The sequence below is a fragment of the Salminus brasiliensis genome, chromosome 17 (genome assembly GCF_030463535.1).
Source record: "Salminus brasiliensis chromosome 17, fSalBra1.hap2, whole genome shotgun sequence".
Taxonomy (NCBI): Eukaryota; Metazoa; Chordata; class Actinopteri; order Characiformes; family Bryconidae; genus Salminus; species Salminus brasiliensis.
This window is the reverse complement of record NC_132894.1, coordinates 8,034,692-8,053,481: the sequence shown is the minus strand read 5'-3', so window position 1 is coordinate 8,053,481 and position 18,790 is coordinate 8,034,692. Positions and strand designations below refer to the sequence as shown.

Below are 18,790 nucleotides of genomic sequence, written 5' to 3'. Positions count from 1 at the left end.
CAGAGCAAACACCAAAGACCAAAAAAGCCACCTACATTTGGTGTGAGGTGGGTGTAGTCTAGACAGGGTGAGTTTTGTTGAAAAGGCTGAGCAGAAATGGCCTTTGCTTTTCAGAGGTCTTGCTCTCGCCCCTCAGACACCTGTTCAATTGTGCGCTAATTCTCTTTGATTTTATGGAAGCAGTGCATTAGAAGGATGCTGAACTGGATTACACTGTGCATTATGCGCGTCTTTCTCGCTCCCTCTCCTCTCTGACTCTAATTAAAGCTTCTCCCGTCGCAGCCTGATGTTAATTCGCAGGTGTCCGCATCGGCTGCGTCTCCATAGTGACAGCGAGGTATCCCATTAATCCTCAACATTTTTATCGATGCTGATTAATCTGGACCACAAACAATGTCTCGGTTTTTGGTGAGTAGAGGGGTGTGGAGAGGTGGTGGTGGTGGGGGGGGATATGACTGCAATTTGAGTGCATTCATTTGGAAAGCTTCTCGTATTTGAATACTGTATTCTTCTTCTCCGATTCTGGAACAGGTTGCAATTGCAGACAAACCTGCCAAAAGTCTTGTCAAGTGCAGAATTCCGGCAGATTGCGGAGGAGAAACATAACCGTGAGACAATGAGACACACAGCATGGAACGGCAATGTTGAAACCTGTCAAAAGCAGTAAGGGGTGCGCTTCTCTTATTAAATGAGCCCACTGTGTAAAATAATGTAAATTTAAAAAGTGGCATTTCTGCATTTTCAACTTCCACCCGAGTCCCTGCAACCACCACAGAGTCTTGCCCTCTTTGCCCTGCTGAAATGTCATACTTGACTATTTCAGGATAAGCACATGAGGTGACATTTTAAATGGCAAAACCCCAGTCTTAAACTCTTCATTAGCTTTCCTCCATCACATTAGTTGCACTGCTTACAGCATGGACACTGGAGTGATGCCTAATGATGGCGCATAAGTGACCCCAAACTGAATAAAACAGTTTGTAGAGATGTCACCATTTGTCCTCTATACAGGCAGCCTCATATCTGTGCAATTAGTGTATGAAGGCCAGTATAACTGATACTTTAAAAAGCCATGTCCTACATGTTTCCAGTATGTTACTGTTTTACCTGAGGACCACACATTTGTACAGGTTTATATATCAAAAACATACAGTATAAATGCTATATGTCCAAACATAAATTAGATCTACTGTACAGCTGTTGGGAGTTAGAGGATCTGCTGTAATGTCACAAAACATCTTTAGAGGTCTTGTAGAGAGAGCTGCATTGGTGGCACGCAGATGACTATCAGCATATTATGGTTCTAATGTTTTGGCTCATCAATGTAGACTTTTTCCGTTGGCCTCAGCAAGCAAAACTATAACACCTGCATGGTCCTCCTTATGTCCTACCAGCTTATGGCTTTCTGACCAAGTAATTGTTCGTACCTGTGAGACATCATGAATAAGGTCACAGGGAGAGTTGAGAAAGTGGGGAAAGTAGAAAATTGACAAATGGTGGTGTTCGACCCACTGTCTATGACCAATGCTAAGAATCATGAGAACATCCCCAAAGAAACAGGAGGTCAGTCCAATTCCAGCATGCACCAGCCCAGGAGCTATTTCCCCTGGGGTTTTCTCTCAAGCTCAACAGTCTGTGAACAACCACTGCTGAAACTGTGACAACACCAGTTGCTATGTGAGATATATAATGCAGAAAAATATTATAGACAGACGTTCGTAATTCACATTACGTGAATTGGTTGATTTGATGGTAATGCATTAAATATTGCATTGCCAATCTCTATTTTCACCTGAGCACAAAAATCAGGACAATCTGATAAATACATACTAAACATTTACTAACATTTATCCTATTATGCTGCTAAGAAAACTGGACACATTTTGTATTCGCCGTCTAATAAATGCATTCAGCAATGAACCTACTGCCAGGCATTGGCTAAAGGGGTATAAAGCCCCCCAGTGTTGAGCTGGGGAGCAGTGGGACTGTGTTCCCTGGAATAACGGTGCTCCATCACTAGAGAGAATGATCCTGTAATATCATAGCGTCAGTCCACATGCTTCTTTCACTTTCGCTGACTGTATCTTCTGTATCTCTCAGCTCATCATCAAAAGCCCAAATAACACTTTCTGACTGTAGGGGGAGCCCAGGAGCAGGAAAAGCCACTATAATTTTTTATAGTGTTGCTTTAAAGCAGCGGAATGCATTCATTCAAAGCGGTGTCCACAAACATTTGGACATATAGTGCATGTTTGGGGTCATCATCTTGCTGTGAAATGACTTTCCTCCCAGTTCAGCCATGTTGTCTTCTCATGGTGGAGAAGCATGTTTAATAATTCCAGATTCAAATTCCAGAAACCCGACGTTTAGAAAAGTGCTGAACTTCATGATCTTCGCCATGTGTTTTCTTCTTTTTCCTGTTATCATCAGAGACAGACATCCTCTGGTTACCATGGGAACGTGTGTCGCTCTGATTCTGATTGCACAGTCAGTGCCTCCAGGTTCAATACTTGGAGCCAGGGAGTGGACCTGTGATCAGTGGAGCGGACTACAGCACTGGAGTCTGGGGGAATTAGATGTTGCCGGCAGTCTGGGGAGGCCAGGGCTGGATCGCTGTTGAAAGACACTGATGAGTGACATAATCACAGAAGATTATGCTAAATCTCCAATTAAGTGACAAGGTTTCAAGCCTGTGCAGCACTGGAGACTAACAAGTGTGTCTTTGTTTACAGCTCCAGTATCAGTCGGCTGTTAGAGGCTATTTTGTTTTGGTCACGAGGGACATTGGGAATCCTAACATTTGAAAAATGGAACAGATATCAATGATAATTGTTGAAGACATGCTTTAATAACCCCCTACTTCCCAGGTTAATTACCTGCAACGGCTTGTTATTTAGTAAATTAACTGAAGGCAATGCAAAGTCGTAGGAGTGCAAAACAAAAGCCTGGCCCTGGCCCTTGGACATTTAACCCCTTAAACCCTAGGAATGGGATCAAGGATGAAAATATAATTTAACACTATATGGCCAAATGTTTGTGGACACCCCTTCTAATGAATGCATTCAGCTACTTTAAGTTGCACCCATTACTGAAACAGATGTGCAAATGTACACATACACACACACAGCTTGCCTAGTCCCTGTAGAGAAGTACTGCCAATAGAATTGGACTCTCCGGAGCAGATGACATGGACCTATTTGCACCATACCTAATGCCAGGCATGGGCTAGAGGGGTATAACACAGAACTGTATGTCGAGGAAAAGTTAGGACGAGTTAGGAGTATTTTGGCTGAACTGTTAGGGTTATGAGACTCAGTTTAATATATTTTCACAGGGCCCAAAATCTCTGGCAGTACCCCTGAGGTATGAAGCCCCCCCTGCATGTTCTCTGGACTGACAAGGCTTCATCCAATACTTTTGATGGGGATGAGTTGGGGATGAGGTGGGTGGTGATTATCTTACATCTTGAGCTCTTGTCGCTGAATGCAGTCAAATGCAGCAATGCTCATCCAAAATCTAGTAGAAAGCATTCTTTCCTGCACAGTTGGGAAAGTTACTCAAAAGCAGGATAAACTCTTTTTAATATTCTTGATTTCAGAAGAAACAATGAATGAGCAGGTGTCCAAATACTTTTGGCCATCGAGAGTGTATAAGAGTATATATCGCTGCTGTCCAGCAAAAACTAGCATTTTGCCATTTGTCATTATGTAAATCTGGCAGTTTTTCTTTACATTGTGTCACAATTTCACAATAAATGGATCAATAGAAATGCTGCAAAATTACCTGGATTCAAATATTGTCCCATTGACTTCCATTGAAAGTTTTTTCCTTCTTCTGTAAAGTTGCCATATTGGGGATACAAGATTTTAGAATGACAGTTTTAGCCTAATGATAGTTTTAGCCTAAAATGTTAAGGTTACCACTGAGGGTAAGTTCATTTAAAAAGTTCATTTCTATTGGTCCATTCCTGGCATGGTCACTTGGCTTTGGTATTTTGACAGGGGTGGTGTTATATTTGCATATTATTACAGGATATTATATAGTGTAGTGGATCAAGTGGGGTGTTGTCGTAATGTCATGTTTGACTACACATAGTAAAAAAAACAAGTCTATAATACCATGCCATACTGGACTTTACGGCATAAAGCCTCCTGGACCCACCACAGCTTATTTGCCATGTTTGGTCCTCACTTCTCTCCCAAGTTCATTCTCCCTCCATTCCTCCACACCATGGACAGCCCGAACCCCTTCTCCCTACTCCCCAATTCAGCAGTTGCCATAGCAATCCCCTGGCCAATAATAGCCCCTACATTTGCACCCTGAAGCCAAGAGAAGCAGATGAAAATGCGCTCCCCCACTCCTTCCCCCCGGCATGCCTCATTCTGACATAGAGCTTACATTCTAATGTCCCTCACCCGCCCAGAATGGACTCCGGAATATAAATGTATTACCTGGATAGATAATGTTATGCAGGGTCTGTTCGCCAGACTTAGATCTGTGTCCGGTCGTGGGATTTTAGAATAGGAAATCTATCCGAGAAAAAGGAATTAGGTCCATCAATCTTCGGCAGTCTCTGAAGAGAGACCCAACAGAGTGATGAAATACACAGACTGTGTTAGACAGTCAATAAAGCTAATGTTCCTAAAAGTAAATGAAGACAAATCACCCCCCAATTAGCATTATGCAAATGACATCATGCAAACTGTGCTAACTAGGGCCTATTAGCTTGTTTTTTTCTGGCATGTTAGAATATCGGGTTGATCCAATGGCTGTAGAAAGCATGGACAGCGAAACATCTCTCAAAAAGAAGCCACCACAGGTCTAAACTCCAGTCTTTCCATCTCCAGTGTCTAATTCTGACAGTTACATTTCCACTGTGCTAATACTTGCACATTTGTCTTCCACCACAAATCAGATTCGAACATGTTACTGATTGATGATACTGCTGTATCGTAAGAAGGCGGGGTTACACTTAGGAATTAAGTGATTGACAGCCTTGGAAGAGAGCGGTCATCTCCAGGACCTGCATCATACCCTTTCTGTTCATTACATGGAGTAGCTGTACGAGCTGTAGTGGAACTTCCATGAGCTGCTATTTTACTGTTGAAGCATTTCACTCACCGGACAAACAGGGAATCCAGGGGAAAGATCCGCTTTGCTTCTGCGCTGTAAACTCAGTGAAGGCGGTCTGAGATATGCTTGGTCTGGGAGAACCTACCAAATGAGTTGGCAAGTCTGACTCCACCTCTGGTCTCTACTGCGCAGAGACATTTAATAAGTATATTAAATATATATATATATATATAACTGTTTGTAATAAGAACATCTCATGTTGTTGATAAGGGCTTCATGAGCAGCTCCACATGCTTTAAGACCCACAGCATTGAGTCATCTTCTCACTGTGGATGAACACCAACACCTGTGGATGTTTTCAAATGTAGGACGAGAGTGGAGCTTGATGAAAGTGTTGTTTATCTCATGGGGGAGGTTTAGTGGTCCCATTTTCTCTGTATGTTTTAATCAATTATATATATGGACAAAAGTATTGGGACACCTGCTCATTCATTGTTTCTTCTGAAATCAAGGGCATTAAAAAACTGTCTACGATCCAGAAGAAAGGCTTTCTACTAGATTTTGAAGCACTGCTATAAGGATTTGATTGCATTCAGCAGTGAAAGTGTTATTGAGGTCAGGATGTCGGATGATCACCACCCCACCCCATTACCATTACCCCAACTCCTCAACCCATCCCAAAAGTATTAAATGGAGCACCATCCACCCATTATTCCAGAGGACACAGTTGCACTGTTCCACAGCTTAATGCAGGGACATTTATACCCCTCTAGCCCACGCCTGGCATTAGACATGATGCCAATAGGTGTGTGTTTATCTGGTCCAGAGAATCCTATTCTGTCGTCTGTTGCACATCTGTGTCAGCAGTTGGTGCAACTTAAAGAATATATATATATTTATATCCCTTCATTTTAATCAGCATTTCAATAAAAACACTTTACACTTTAAACACTTTAATCAAAATCGTTTTGTTGGTCCTTAGCTCTGTTTTTCTCTGGCTTTGCATGTACAAACACACACATACACACACACACACACACACACACATACACACACACATACCACAGATGCATACATGAGGAAGTGTTCTTCACTGTAGGCACAGATGTCAGGCTGTCCGTGCCTAAACATATTTCTCCCTCTTGCTTCCTGCATGCTGAGCACACTACAATAAATCAATCCCAAACAGAGAGAGCAAGAGAGAGAGAGAGAGAGAGAGAGAGAGAGAGAGAGAGAGAGAGAGAGACAGTGTGTGGAGAGAAATGTGATATGACAAGAGCAGGAGAACAGTACAGCCTCCCTGCTGCCTGTCGAGGCTGAACACACACCAGACAGCAAGTCCAGCTCACGTCAAAGCCTCTTTCCCTGCTGAAAATCAACACGAAACAGAGGACCGTCAGAGGAATCAGAGGAGCATGTTGCATGGAGCATGTCACCACCAGCGGAAAAGTCTGCATTTCTACCAGTACAGGAATAAATATTGACTCAAAGCGAAATATAATTCATGAATGTAAGCTGAAGTCTCTATCGGACAGACCAACATACTAAACAATAAAGTCTAGCCTTCAAGTCCTTTTCCCAGTGGTTTTCCTCTTCCAATCACACTGGTGGTTTTAAGGGCTGACGTTTTGCTGAACACAACTGAACAAATTGATCAAGTATAAAAAGCCTGAATCTGAAAGCAGTGATGAAACAAGTGCACTGCAGTAGTTACCATTTTCAATTAAGGGGTAAATTGCTGCTATGCAGTTTCACACCTTTTTACACCATTTAAAAACACCAGCTGTACTGCAATCATTTCGTAGAGAACTCACCAACAGGCCCAAAACTACAGTAACACTGGAAAGTATGTGAACCCTTTATAAAGTCCTGTATATCTTAACCTGTATGTGCTTAAACTAGATAAAGAGAACCACAACAATATAAATTGACATGTATTCATTTATTGAGGAAAATGATCCATTACTGTATATTAATTAATAACAGCACACCATTGTGGCACCAAGGGAGTAAAGCCACCCCATCCCACAATATTCATTAATCAAATTCCAATTACAATTATAATTGCAATATTTTAAAAATAATATTTATTGTCAGTTGTCATGTTAGCTATACACAATGGGCAGCTGGGACCTCCGGTTTAAGAAACAGGGCCATAATGTTCCCCTTATTTGTATGTGTAAAGGCTTCTGACTCACACTAACAAGTGCTAGGTAATTTTGTGTAGTGAGCTGACAAAGTAAAGGGGTGCAAAATGCTGTCAAATAAAATAAACGAGGGGCAAGAAAGAGAGAGAGAGAGAGAGAGAGAGAGAGAGAGAGAGAAAGAACAAAAAGAATGGGGGTCATCTGGCTCCAAAGGGTTGACGAAAGGTCAGTCAAGGCAAGTGAAAGTGTGAACAGCTCATTTGGAACAACAGGTGTGCCACCTCTGTCTCTCTCTCTCTCTCTCTCTCTCTCTCTCTGTCTTGTCTAATGAGCTATAGGAACCAGGCAGCAGGCTACAGTGACAGATGATCCTGTAGTTTAATCAGTTTACCGGCTAGCAACACTCAGACTTCCTCTGCCACTTTTGATTGCCTCCGCTCACAGACACCTACCAGAAACTCCCTCAAATTTTCCCCTGGTGTGACTACACACGCAATCACCCACACCCTGCCTTTCATACAGCGCCGTAAAAACCACTGAAATAAACATCACTCAAAGGCAACAATGAAGTATAAAGGTATACTGTAACGTACACTGTACATAACGTATCAGTAATAACTGTGTAGATACTCATTATTAATAATGTAATAACAGTGTAACTACTGGTGATAATTTAAGGTTAAATATGCAGATGATTGGGTCAGTGTGAAAATTCTTAAAGTTTAAAGAACCATCACAATATAAAGGATGGTCCTACTTGCTGTTAATGTGTATAACAACCATGTAGCTATACAATAATAACCAATGAAATAACAGCACAACACTTGGTGCTGTAGTTTGTACAGCTTGTGTAAATCAGTGTAAATATGTGCATCTCAATAGCCTTTACATCCTCTGTCTTCTGTGGTTATACATGTGCAATAACGTGATAAATTCTATGCACATGAACTGCTGCTTTTCCTGTTACAGCTGTTTTGTAGTAAAAACTTAAGTTGATACGCGTGTGTTTTTAAACACTCTGTACTACTGTAATGCATCTGTAACTGTAACGTCACCACCAGTAGTTACGTTTGTTATTACATGATTGTTAAAGTGTAACTACATGGTTATTACTATATGCTGATACCTATCATAACATGGAACCAATATTTATATTATTTTCCAGTTTTTTTAATGTTAAACAAACTTCATGTGTAATCTCATATAATCTGCACCTGTTCTCATAATTCATCACTAGTAATTACATTGATATTACATGACTGTTAATGTGTAACTACATGGTTAATGTAAAGTGGGGCCAAAATTCACACTAAAAGTTAACATTTACTCATCATCTGCAACTGTACCTGTAAATTCATCTATAGTTACATTGTTAATACATGACCAACTACTTTACTTTACTACCTAAAGCCTATATAACCCTACTAAGGGATTATCCTAGGCCTGTAGGAACCTTTATTTTTCAGTGAAGAAGAGCGTCGTTACTGACTTCATATCTGTTTCTTCTTCGCTGACTTTTGCCCAGAAATGCGAGAATGAACCTCCTCAATACGGGATATTTATTATGTAAACCCGGCAGGGTGCTCAGATACCGTTAATAAGCTCCATATATCTTTATTTTTCTTACATTAACAAAAGCACTTAGGATAAAACTCTAAAACTCTCACCACAACCTGCAGTTTTCCATTAATATCAGCAAACACATGTTCCAGAATTCATGCAGAAGTGTGGAGAGCATGCCACATATAAAGCACATCTACATCTCCAACATTTCAACAGTTCACAGCTTCAAACACAGGGTCACCACGATAAAAACAGTATCCATTCACATGAAGTACAAACACCAGAGAAGATCAGAGTCCAGCGTTTACAAACTGGGACAAACATCATGTGAATAAAACCCTTTCTACATCAAGTATGTTGGATTGGCACTTTGAAAGACCTGTTAATAAACAGGAAGACTTGAGCGTCAGAGCGGCTCCGTAACAGAAAACCCTTTCTGAGTAATGCATTAAAGAAAACGTCATCACATCAGAACACTTTTCTTTAAATGCCTTAATAGCTCTGGAACACACAGCTTTTGAAAAGAAAAAAAGGAAGAAATAAAAGGAAAAAGCCCGGGCAGCTAAAAACCTTTTACCTCTTGTTTGATTAAGCAGCATTTCAGGACTTAATAACAAGGGATCATTTGCACTCTCTGCTGGCCTGATCATAAGCAAGGTCATCCGGCCTTTTCCTGCGGGGAGATTTTAATGAGGTCTACAACTCTTACCACTGATATCTCTACATTTACTACATCAAACGGAGAGCTAGAACCATGGGACTTTTTTTCCTACTATTATCATAATACTTCAACATTAAGAAAGCATCAAGGAAAAGCGTGAGATTCAGACTGAAGTACTGCATTTGAAACTTGCATTAGCAAAGAAATGATGGTGCTCTAATATTGCTTTGATGATTTACTTTAATCTACTTTAGAATTGGAATCATACTTATGGGCTCTGTCATGCAAAAACCTTGTATCTCAATTTTCACTTTTTCTAATATAATCTGAATCTGCCAGATTTTTTTTTTTACAATGTGTAAAACATGTATGTAGAAAGAACCAATACACCCATGAGTGTAAAGAACCTTAACATTCACTAGTTTAAATCTCACTCAGAGTTCTACTAGATTCTGGGGCAATGTTGTGAGGATATGATGACATTTAGACACAAGAGTGTTAGGGAGGTCAGGATGTTGGATGATCACCACCACGCCTCAACCCAAAAGTATTGGATGGAGCACCACCATCATTCCAGAGAACACAGCTCCACTGCCCCATAGCTCAATGCTGGATGGCTTTTTATGTCTCTAGTCCAGGCCTGGCATTAGCATGGGATGGTGCCAGTCGGTTCATGAGTCCCATTCTATAAGCTGTTTGTGTGCATTTGCATATCTGTGCAAGTTAAAGTAGCAATATGCATTCATTAGAAGAGGTGTCCAAAAACGTTTGGGCATATGTGTATATCTCTTAAACAAAAATTATTCTTTATCAAACCTAAAATGGTTCTTTTATGGTATTGTTAAAAGAAATCCTTCGTAGCGTTTAGAATACAATCTTTTTACATTGACTTTCATTGAAAATTAAGAAGGTTGCCATGCTGGAGATACAAGGTTTTTGCAGGACAGCAATGTTATATCAAAACAGGGAACTTATGACACAACTGGTCTTCATATTTAGGCCTATATTTCCTGAGAATTTGGTTGTTTGAGACCAAAATGTAAATCATTTTTTTTATAGTTTTAAATACTATAACCATCAGATTGAGTTCCCCAGTATTTCCTATTAATTACTGCCCAAGACACATTAACCTGTCGGTACTTGTAGGATAAGGAGTCCATAAAAGATCAAGATCAAGAGTCTGTGATGTAACACCGTCAGTGTACCGACGTACGACAAACACGTCCAGCGAAGATGACGTCCAGTCAGAATAGGTTAACAAAGTCATGCTCATCAGCTTAATGCAGTCCAGTCAGAGCTGACCATCACATGCCAACCTCCTCCGTCTTCAGTAAGGCTTCTGGGTCTCACGATAAAAAACTATTCACAAGGGTGAGTGCAGACACACACACACACACACACACACACACACATCATCACATTTCCATATTTACGCCAATGTCTGGTAAGACACAGTGATGCAACATCCTCCAAATTAGTCAGCAGATGCATCCAGGATCAAAGCTAACATTTGCACACTGGGTCATTGTGCGAGTTCAAAGGATCAGGGCTGGACAAAAAAAGGTTGTACAATCAAAAAGCAAATGTTCTGTCTGCACCAGTTTACACAACAAGCATAGAACATATGTCAAACATAGAAAATATATATATTAAATATATATAACAAACATATATCCAATAGAATACTATCTTTATATGCATAACCACATAACCATATTCCAATATACACAGTTACTTGCTATGAGTACCAAGCTCTAGAGTGTTATGAGTAAACGTGCCCAACAAAAGTACTACATAGTGCTACATGGAGACAGGCTTAGCTATTTACTTCAGAGTACATTAGTTGCCTTTTGAAGACAGTTAGTCCATGTAAGTCCTTGCTTCGAGCTTTAAAGGCCAGGCAGGAGCTTCCCCAGAGGAACCTCTCTCTCTCCCAGCAGGCTGTCCCTTTTCAGACTAGTGCCCTTGTTCACCACTTTGATCTTCAGAGCCAGGGTTTTCACCTGCGCCGAGCTGACCGAGTCAAAGAAGAAGTCCTCATTGAAGACGGGATTGCGGCTGTTCTTGATGATATTGCTCCGCTGTTTCTGCAGCTTACCCGGATTGAGGTAGAGCGAAACACAGCAGTTGATGCTCTTCATGTCGAACATCTGGTCGTACAGGTCCTCGGCCGCTACGATCCGAATCCTCAGGCGTGCTGTCCCCGCGTCGTAGTCGGCGCAGAGACGGATGGTGCCACCTTTGTGCAAGTTGACCGTGTGCTCTCTTTGCTGCCTGTCTCTTCCATGCAGATGGTCCAGGGGACCACCTCCCATAGAGGTGTGAACCCGTCTGGGCACGTTGGGGCTGGGCTCTGCTGAGCTGCACTCGTCTGTGGAGAGCGAACTGTGCCGGGCGAACGTTCTCTTGGCCTTGACCACCTTGGCCTGGGTCTCGTGAGTGAAGATCTTGAGCAGAGAGGCGGAGCGGGACAGCAAAGGGGAGCTGAATGGGGATGATTCCGCAGAGGAGCAGGTATCGCTCTCGCCCCCGCTGAAGTAACGGTACGGGCTGATGTGAGACGCGTTGAAATCCACCGGGTTCAGGTGGCTGCCTTCGGTGCTGCTCTTGCCCTGGGACTTGCGTTGGGTGTTCGGGGAGGTGACCGGACTCGTGTGGTCACAGTGGAACAGGGATTCTTTCCGGCGAGTGTGGGGACTCTCCATTAGTGTGGCAAACCCATAGGAGGTCTGAGTCTTTGGAATATAGGGTAGAGACATAGCCGTCTGGGACTGCGGATCGGCATTGGTATCACCAGCGACGACTTCATCAGCACTTTCAATCTGAATGATGTGACGGTTGGCGGCCCTCAGAAGGTTCTTGGTGTCTCCAGCCAGCTTGCTGACCAGACGGGGACTCCGAGGGCTGCTGATGATTTTGTTGCCGATGGTCTGCTCTGAGGTGGACGGCCGCAGACCTTCTTTGGGTTTGACATCCGGTGTTTCAGCCTCTGGTGGGCAGCTGACCAGTTTCGGTGGGATGAAAAAGTCAGGGATCTTGTCAGGGGTGAGGACGTTACTGTAGATGGGGGCTTTTTCCTGTTTGTCGCCTGCCTCCCCCTGGCGGGGCGCGTTGTTCTCCACTGAACTCCGGATTTTGTCCAGAACCCACATGTTTTTTCCAGGCGTGATGGAATGATGGGGAGGAGGGGCTTCTGTCTGCAACATCAGGTGGGACAGATGCTTAGCATACACACATGGCAGAGAATAACGTAAGCATTTTTTTATTTCCATGACATTGACAAGGGGTATCTAACATTGCGGCATAATCAAAGCAAATGTTATACACTGCCATATTTCTCTACAGCACAAATATAACTGTTATTTACTACCCAAAACCACCAGTGAACTTATTTGTGTCTTCAGATATAAACATAAAATATAAATATAAAAGATTTCTTTGGGGACTATATCGCCATGCAATGCCCTGTATTCCCCTGTTTCCCATTAACCTGATTGGAAAGTTCTCAAAAGCATCGTAAAACAATGTCTCAGGTATCAGACAGCGCATCCACAGCCATTTCAGGTAATAGCTTTCTGTTAGGGAGCTCTTGAAGGCATTAAAGCCGATGGATGTCTGGTTACCATCACCACTGCTTTGCATGAAATCACTTTTTTGGCTTTTTTTCTCATAGAATAAATCACCTCCATTTATCCTGTAGTAATGAATTATGCCATGAAAGTAGGTAGTTTGTTTACAACAGTCGTCATAAAGACTGTTTTCCCTCAGGAATAATATGTAGGTCTATAACAAGCCGTCTCTTTGTTCCTACAGCTGAATAAACGATGGGTTACATGTGGCATAACAGCATTACTTCCACACACCTGGCTTCACATTAGCTCAGGTTTGTATCCGAGCTGTTTTCAGTGATGATTTGCAACCAGCAGTTTCAGACCAAAAACCAAAGAATTTCAGAGGGGTTTTTAAAGGCATGTCTTAGCATATATAATAAATAAAAAATAAAAAAAGTTTTAATATTAATAATATTTCATAATAATAAGTTTAAACTTGTTGCTCTGTGCCTGTTCTCTAAAGCACAGCTGACTTTATGAACACTGTATATGGGTCCAGTTTTGGAGCAACAGGCAGTTTGGAGGGAGGCAGAGCATCGCAAACAGCCTCGTCCCCCCTTTCCCTGACGAACTTAACAGAACCCCTGCAGGGGCTGATTTAGCCTTTTCCAACACACATTTACAGTCCAGCTCGAGAAGAGGCAGAGCAGATAGAGAGGTACAGCCAGGATATTGACTAAATTAAGTAGTAGTAGTATTAACTTTAACATCACAGTCTCAGTGTAAACTCACGCTAAACTGTAGTCATTTCTAAATAATGTTTATTAGAAATTAGGTACCCTAATATATGTATTTACACGTAATTATTAATGCCAAAAAGACAATAGGATGTCAATTCTAGTGACATTTCGTGATATTTGACTTGATAAAGAGGGTTAATTTAAGACAGAACAGTCTAGTTAACACATGGAAAGTAAACTACAGCCACTGGCATCCAGAAACAGCAGTAATGCCCTGTATTCCCACCTGTTCCTCCTGCTGCGTTAGAGTGGGTTACTTACAGTGATGTCTGAACCGGTTCTTCTGCTTTGACTCCTCAAGTAGATTAGCTTTTCTTAACGGATCATTTCGTCTTGTGACTGTGTGTGTGTGTGTGTATGTGTGTGTGTGTGCGTGTGTGTGTGTATGTGTATGTGTGTGTGTGTGTGTGAAACTCCGTCTCTCAGCCTCCACAGAGGAGCTCACGGTAAACCAGCCTACTGTCCTTTAATAGTCTCCCACCTGCTGCACTGACCAATCAATGTAGCTGCTGCACTCACCAATCAGAGTAGCTGCTGCACTCACCAATCAGAGTAGCTGCTGCACTCACCAATCAGAGTAGCTGCTGCACTCACCAATCACAGCCCGTCTGCATCGTTCGAGCCGGATGGATTGGAACAGTAGCTTGTCGCTAAATACTGAGATACATGGAGACAAGGAGATACACACGGACAAAAGTATTGGGACACCTGCTTGGTCATTGTAACTGTCTCTAGGGAAAGATAGTTACAGTATGGAAGCTTTCTGCTAGATTCTGTAGCATTGCATTTAATGACAAGAGCATTAGTGAGGTCAAGATGTTGATGGATGATCAACACCCCACCTCATCCCCAACTCCTCAACTCATCCCAGAAGTATTGGATGAAGCCCCATCGTTCCACAGCTCAATGCTGGGGGGCTTTATACGTCTCTGGCTCTATACGCCTGGAACTGGGCATGGTATCAATTGGCTCATGGTTTTCTGCTCCAGAGTCCTGTTCTGTTAGCAAGACTTATCTACAAGCTGTGTGTGTGCCTTGCTGAAGACCAGCTTTTGGATGGATGGTTAACTAATTTGATCAAGCCGGTTGTCTATCTATCTATCTGTTTATCTATCTGTCTGTCTGTCTGTCTGTCTATCTATCTATTTATCTATCTATCTGTCTGTCTGTCTGTCTGTCTATCTATCTATCTATCTATCTATCTATCTATTTATCTATCTGTCTGTCTGTCTATCTATCTATTTATCTATCTATCTGTCTGTCTATCTATCTATCTATTTATCTATCTATCTATCTATCTATCTGTCTGTCTGTCTGTCTATCTATCTATCTATTTATCTATCTATCTGTCTGTCTGTCTATCTATCTATCTATTTATCTATCTATCTGTCTGTCTATCTATCTATCTATCTATCTATCTGTCTGTCTGTTTGTCTATCTATCCATCCATCCATCCATCCAAAGCAAACAATAATCTCAAAAAAGAGAAAGAAATGTACAATTGTACTGATTGGATTGTGTAACAGGAGGAGTCCTAGCTAGTGGGTGTTAATTAACTAAATGACTTAATTTGGGGGACAGCTGGGTGGTCTCAATGCATATTGGTCATGTGAACTGTCTCATGATATGTAGGTGGCTATATAGCATATCCACCATGTTGTGTTGGGTGTTTGTGTACTGAGGACGGCTGTGTGTACCCGAAACATTTACACTGATTTACTATCTGTTTGCTTGGTGTGAGGGGTCTCCTCCAGTCTGTCCATGTATTTGTTGACAGAACTGTTCTTTTCACATGGGCTATTTTTACACTGAAATACAGAGGGGGGGTGGGGGGCAGTGCTGAAAAACACAGTACAGTGAATTAAAATGTACTTGGGGTTGAACTTTCAATCGCTTGTCAATCTGCTCTTCTCTGGCCATTGGTTGCCCTGGATACCAGGCCATATCTATGGTAACAAATGTACTTTTACAGGTGGGGGAAAAGAAAAAAGGCTCAGAAGAGTTAAGATCAAATAAAGGAGATCTCAGCAGTGTCAAGTGCACACTCCGAAAACCTGTCAAATGACTTTCCATCCACCAAATCCTTACAGACTGCGCTAAAACATTAGAAATAACACGACTTCAGACCAACCGTGAAGTAAATAAAAACACAGAGAGGATTCTGCAGACTTTTTAACTTTCCTCACTAATGTAAAGGTTCCTCTCTCTCTCTCTCTCTCTCTCTCTCTCTCTCTCTCTCTCTCTCTCTCATTCTCATTGAATGGAATCGCTTAAGGAACCATTTCAGGAACCTTTATTTTAAGAGTTCTTTTATTTTTTTAAGATTCACAATCACAGTAAGTCTCTGGTCAAAGTGGCTCAGGTTTCTATGCCTGAACTGATCACTGTTAACTTGCTGCCTAATATATCTACCCCTTGACAGATGCTACTGTAGATGAAGATAATTCATGTTCGCCCATCTATTATTAACACTATTATTATGAAGCCTTGGTGGACATGTGGACAATGGTGGACATGTACCTCACTAATTACTAAGTACTTATTTCTGAGGTTTATTAAACTTCACACAGGATTAAAATAACTATAATATATAAAAGTAACTGTGATATTTACTATGAAACAGTGAACAAAAAGAAACTGAATATAGATCAGCACTCCTACTCCGAGCAGCGTCATGAATACAGGCCCTAAAGCTGATTTTATTGAACTCAGAGCTCACAGTTTCCCTCTATAGTCATTGTACGTAGGAACATGTAATTATGGATAATCTATGGCCGCGCCTTAAGGTCTGAATTAGCAGAGATGGTGATTTAAGTGTATTCAGAGTCAGCCATGGAGAATCTACAGATCAACAGGAGTCAAAGCCTGTGGAGAAGTCAAAAGTCCATAGAAACAAATTACTGGCCTGATTCTCAAAACAGCCTGTATGGCATCTGGTCCTTGAGGCTTTTTGTTCGATCAGTGAGTCACACTAAATGATTTAATAGTGGCTACTTTGAGTGTAGAATACCCAGAGAGCTACAGTGAGAAGCCTATTACACACACATTGTCACGACGGAGGAGAATTAACCACCTATTCTGAGGAGGAATGGCTCATCAGAAGGATGTTCTCATAGCAAAATGTCAAGAGACCTTTCACAGTCATGCACAGCACATCTATTTCAAGCAAGAATAACAGGAGAATAAGCCTGACCTGACGAAATTATGCCGAGACACAGCGTGTCCATCAGCTAAATGCACGAAACTGACAAAAAACTGTACGGACTCAGGGGGGTTCCAGTGAATGCACATGTATGCTGCATTAAAGCATGCCTAAATTGACTAGATTTAGGAGCCTGAATAAAAAGTCAAACCTTCATTTCACAGTTGAGTTTAGTGTTGCACTTTATTTCCCCCCATTGGTTTCCTAGGAAACTGGCTCACATTTACCTTGTCATGTAGCTTGAAGTCACCCCCCCCCAATTGAACTGCTCAGCCCCCCAGGTCCACGTGTTTCCTTTTTATCTGAAGGGCCAGAACCAGGAGGTTTGTCCACAAGACTACGTCAGAAGGCTTCTTAAGACTCTGAGATGAAGCATGGAGAGAGCTTGTTTTTTCACAGAAACAGAATTTAGAAAGTTCTTGTTTTCTCAGAATAAGAATGTAGAAAATTATTGCACTAAAATCATGAAAGTCCTTGTAGAAGTTCTTGTTTACTCAACAACAGTCCTTCATACTTCAGTTCTTCATTCTAACCGATGACGTTATTAGTGCAGTGTGAGGTAAATATACTGGATCCAGTGAGTTGGTCATTAGTTGTAATGTTGGGATAGCATAGTGGGCAACACCACTGCCTTACATACAAGGTGAAGTTTCTACCCCCTACCGATGAAGGAACACTGCAGTACCGAAAAGCAAGCACAACTTAACCTGAATAAAATATACCAGTTGACCCCTGACATTTCCAGGGTAATCAATAAATCCCTGGAATGCAATAGTCCAGATAAAACTATTTAGGCTGAATTAGATCCCAGTCGTTCTGGACATATGACGAGATTTGGCCTCGATCATTTGAACAGGTAAACCTTCTATAGCAAAGTAGAGGGTTTCTATAGTCTCATCTTCTATAGAACCCTTGTTGCTCAGCTTACCAACCCTGACCCTGTTTATGAAACTGAGGCTGTGTCACCCCCTGGTGTTTGATCGAGGAACTACAATGAATATTGTAATTATTATTCTTAACACACACACATATATATATATATATATATATATATATATATATATATATATATATATAATGTGTGTGTTAAGAATAATAATATATATATATATATATATACATACATACACACACACACACACACTTGAACATTTAAGGCATGGACTCGTCTGACTGTGACTACGTTAGCAGCAGATCCTTTAAATCCTGGAAATTGTGAGGTGGGGACATCAATGGATCATATCAGTGAACCTTAGGTGCCCATGACCCCTGTTGCCAGTTGATCAGTCGTCCTGTCTTGGACCACTGCATACTTAAAAAATAAAAAACACCTGTCTGATGTTTGAGATGTTCTGACCCAGTTGTCTAGCCACCAGTTAGAAACCTTGTCTGAGTGTCTCAGATCCTTCTTCTTGCCCATTTGCATGCTTTCAACACATCACCTTCAAGAACGGACTGTTCACTTGCTGCCTGATGTATCCCACCCCTTGACAGAGGTCACTGTAGATGATGTTTTTCACTTTTGTTTTGTCAATCGTTACCAACCCTAAATACTAATGTTATGCTGCAAATCTTCAGTTCCACCACATCTCAAAGGTGGTCTATTGGATTTAGATCTGGTGGCTGGCAGTTTTTCATGTTCACGGAACTGGATTGTAGTGATAGTTGGGCAAAAACAGTCACCAAAGCTTGTTACTTCTTACCTGTCTTTGGTGTCCAAGGTATCAATTATGAGACAGTGATCAGTAACCAGTGTAAGTGTTAAGCATCAAATAGGGTCATCACTGTCCAGT

General features: G+C 41.5%; 1 protein-coding gene across 1 annotated transcript; it reads right to left on the bottom strand.

Annotated features, from left to right (window-relative positions):
- Positions 1 to 8,818: 8,818 nt before the first annotated feature.
- Positions 8,819 to 14,221, bottom strand: LOC140538432 (C2 calcium-dependent domain-containing protein 4C). Its single transcript, XM_072660940.1, has 2 exons — positions 14,057 to 14,221; positions 8,819 to 12,641 (listed from the first exon to the last, which is right to left on the bottom strand). The coding sequence occupies exon 2, from the start codon at positions 12,594 to 12,596 to the stop codon at positions 11,334 to 11,336; it is 1,263 nt and encodes a 420-aa protein (XP_072517041.1). The 5' UTR covers positions 12,597 to 12,641; positions 14,057 to 14,221; the 3' UTR covers positions 8,819 to 11,333.
- Positions 14,222 to 18,790: the final 4,569 nt, after the last annotated feature.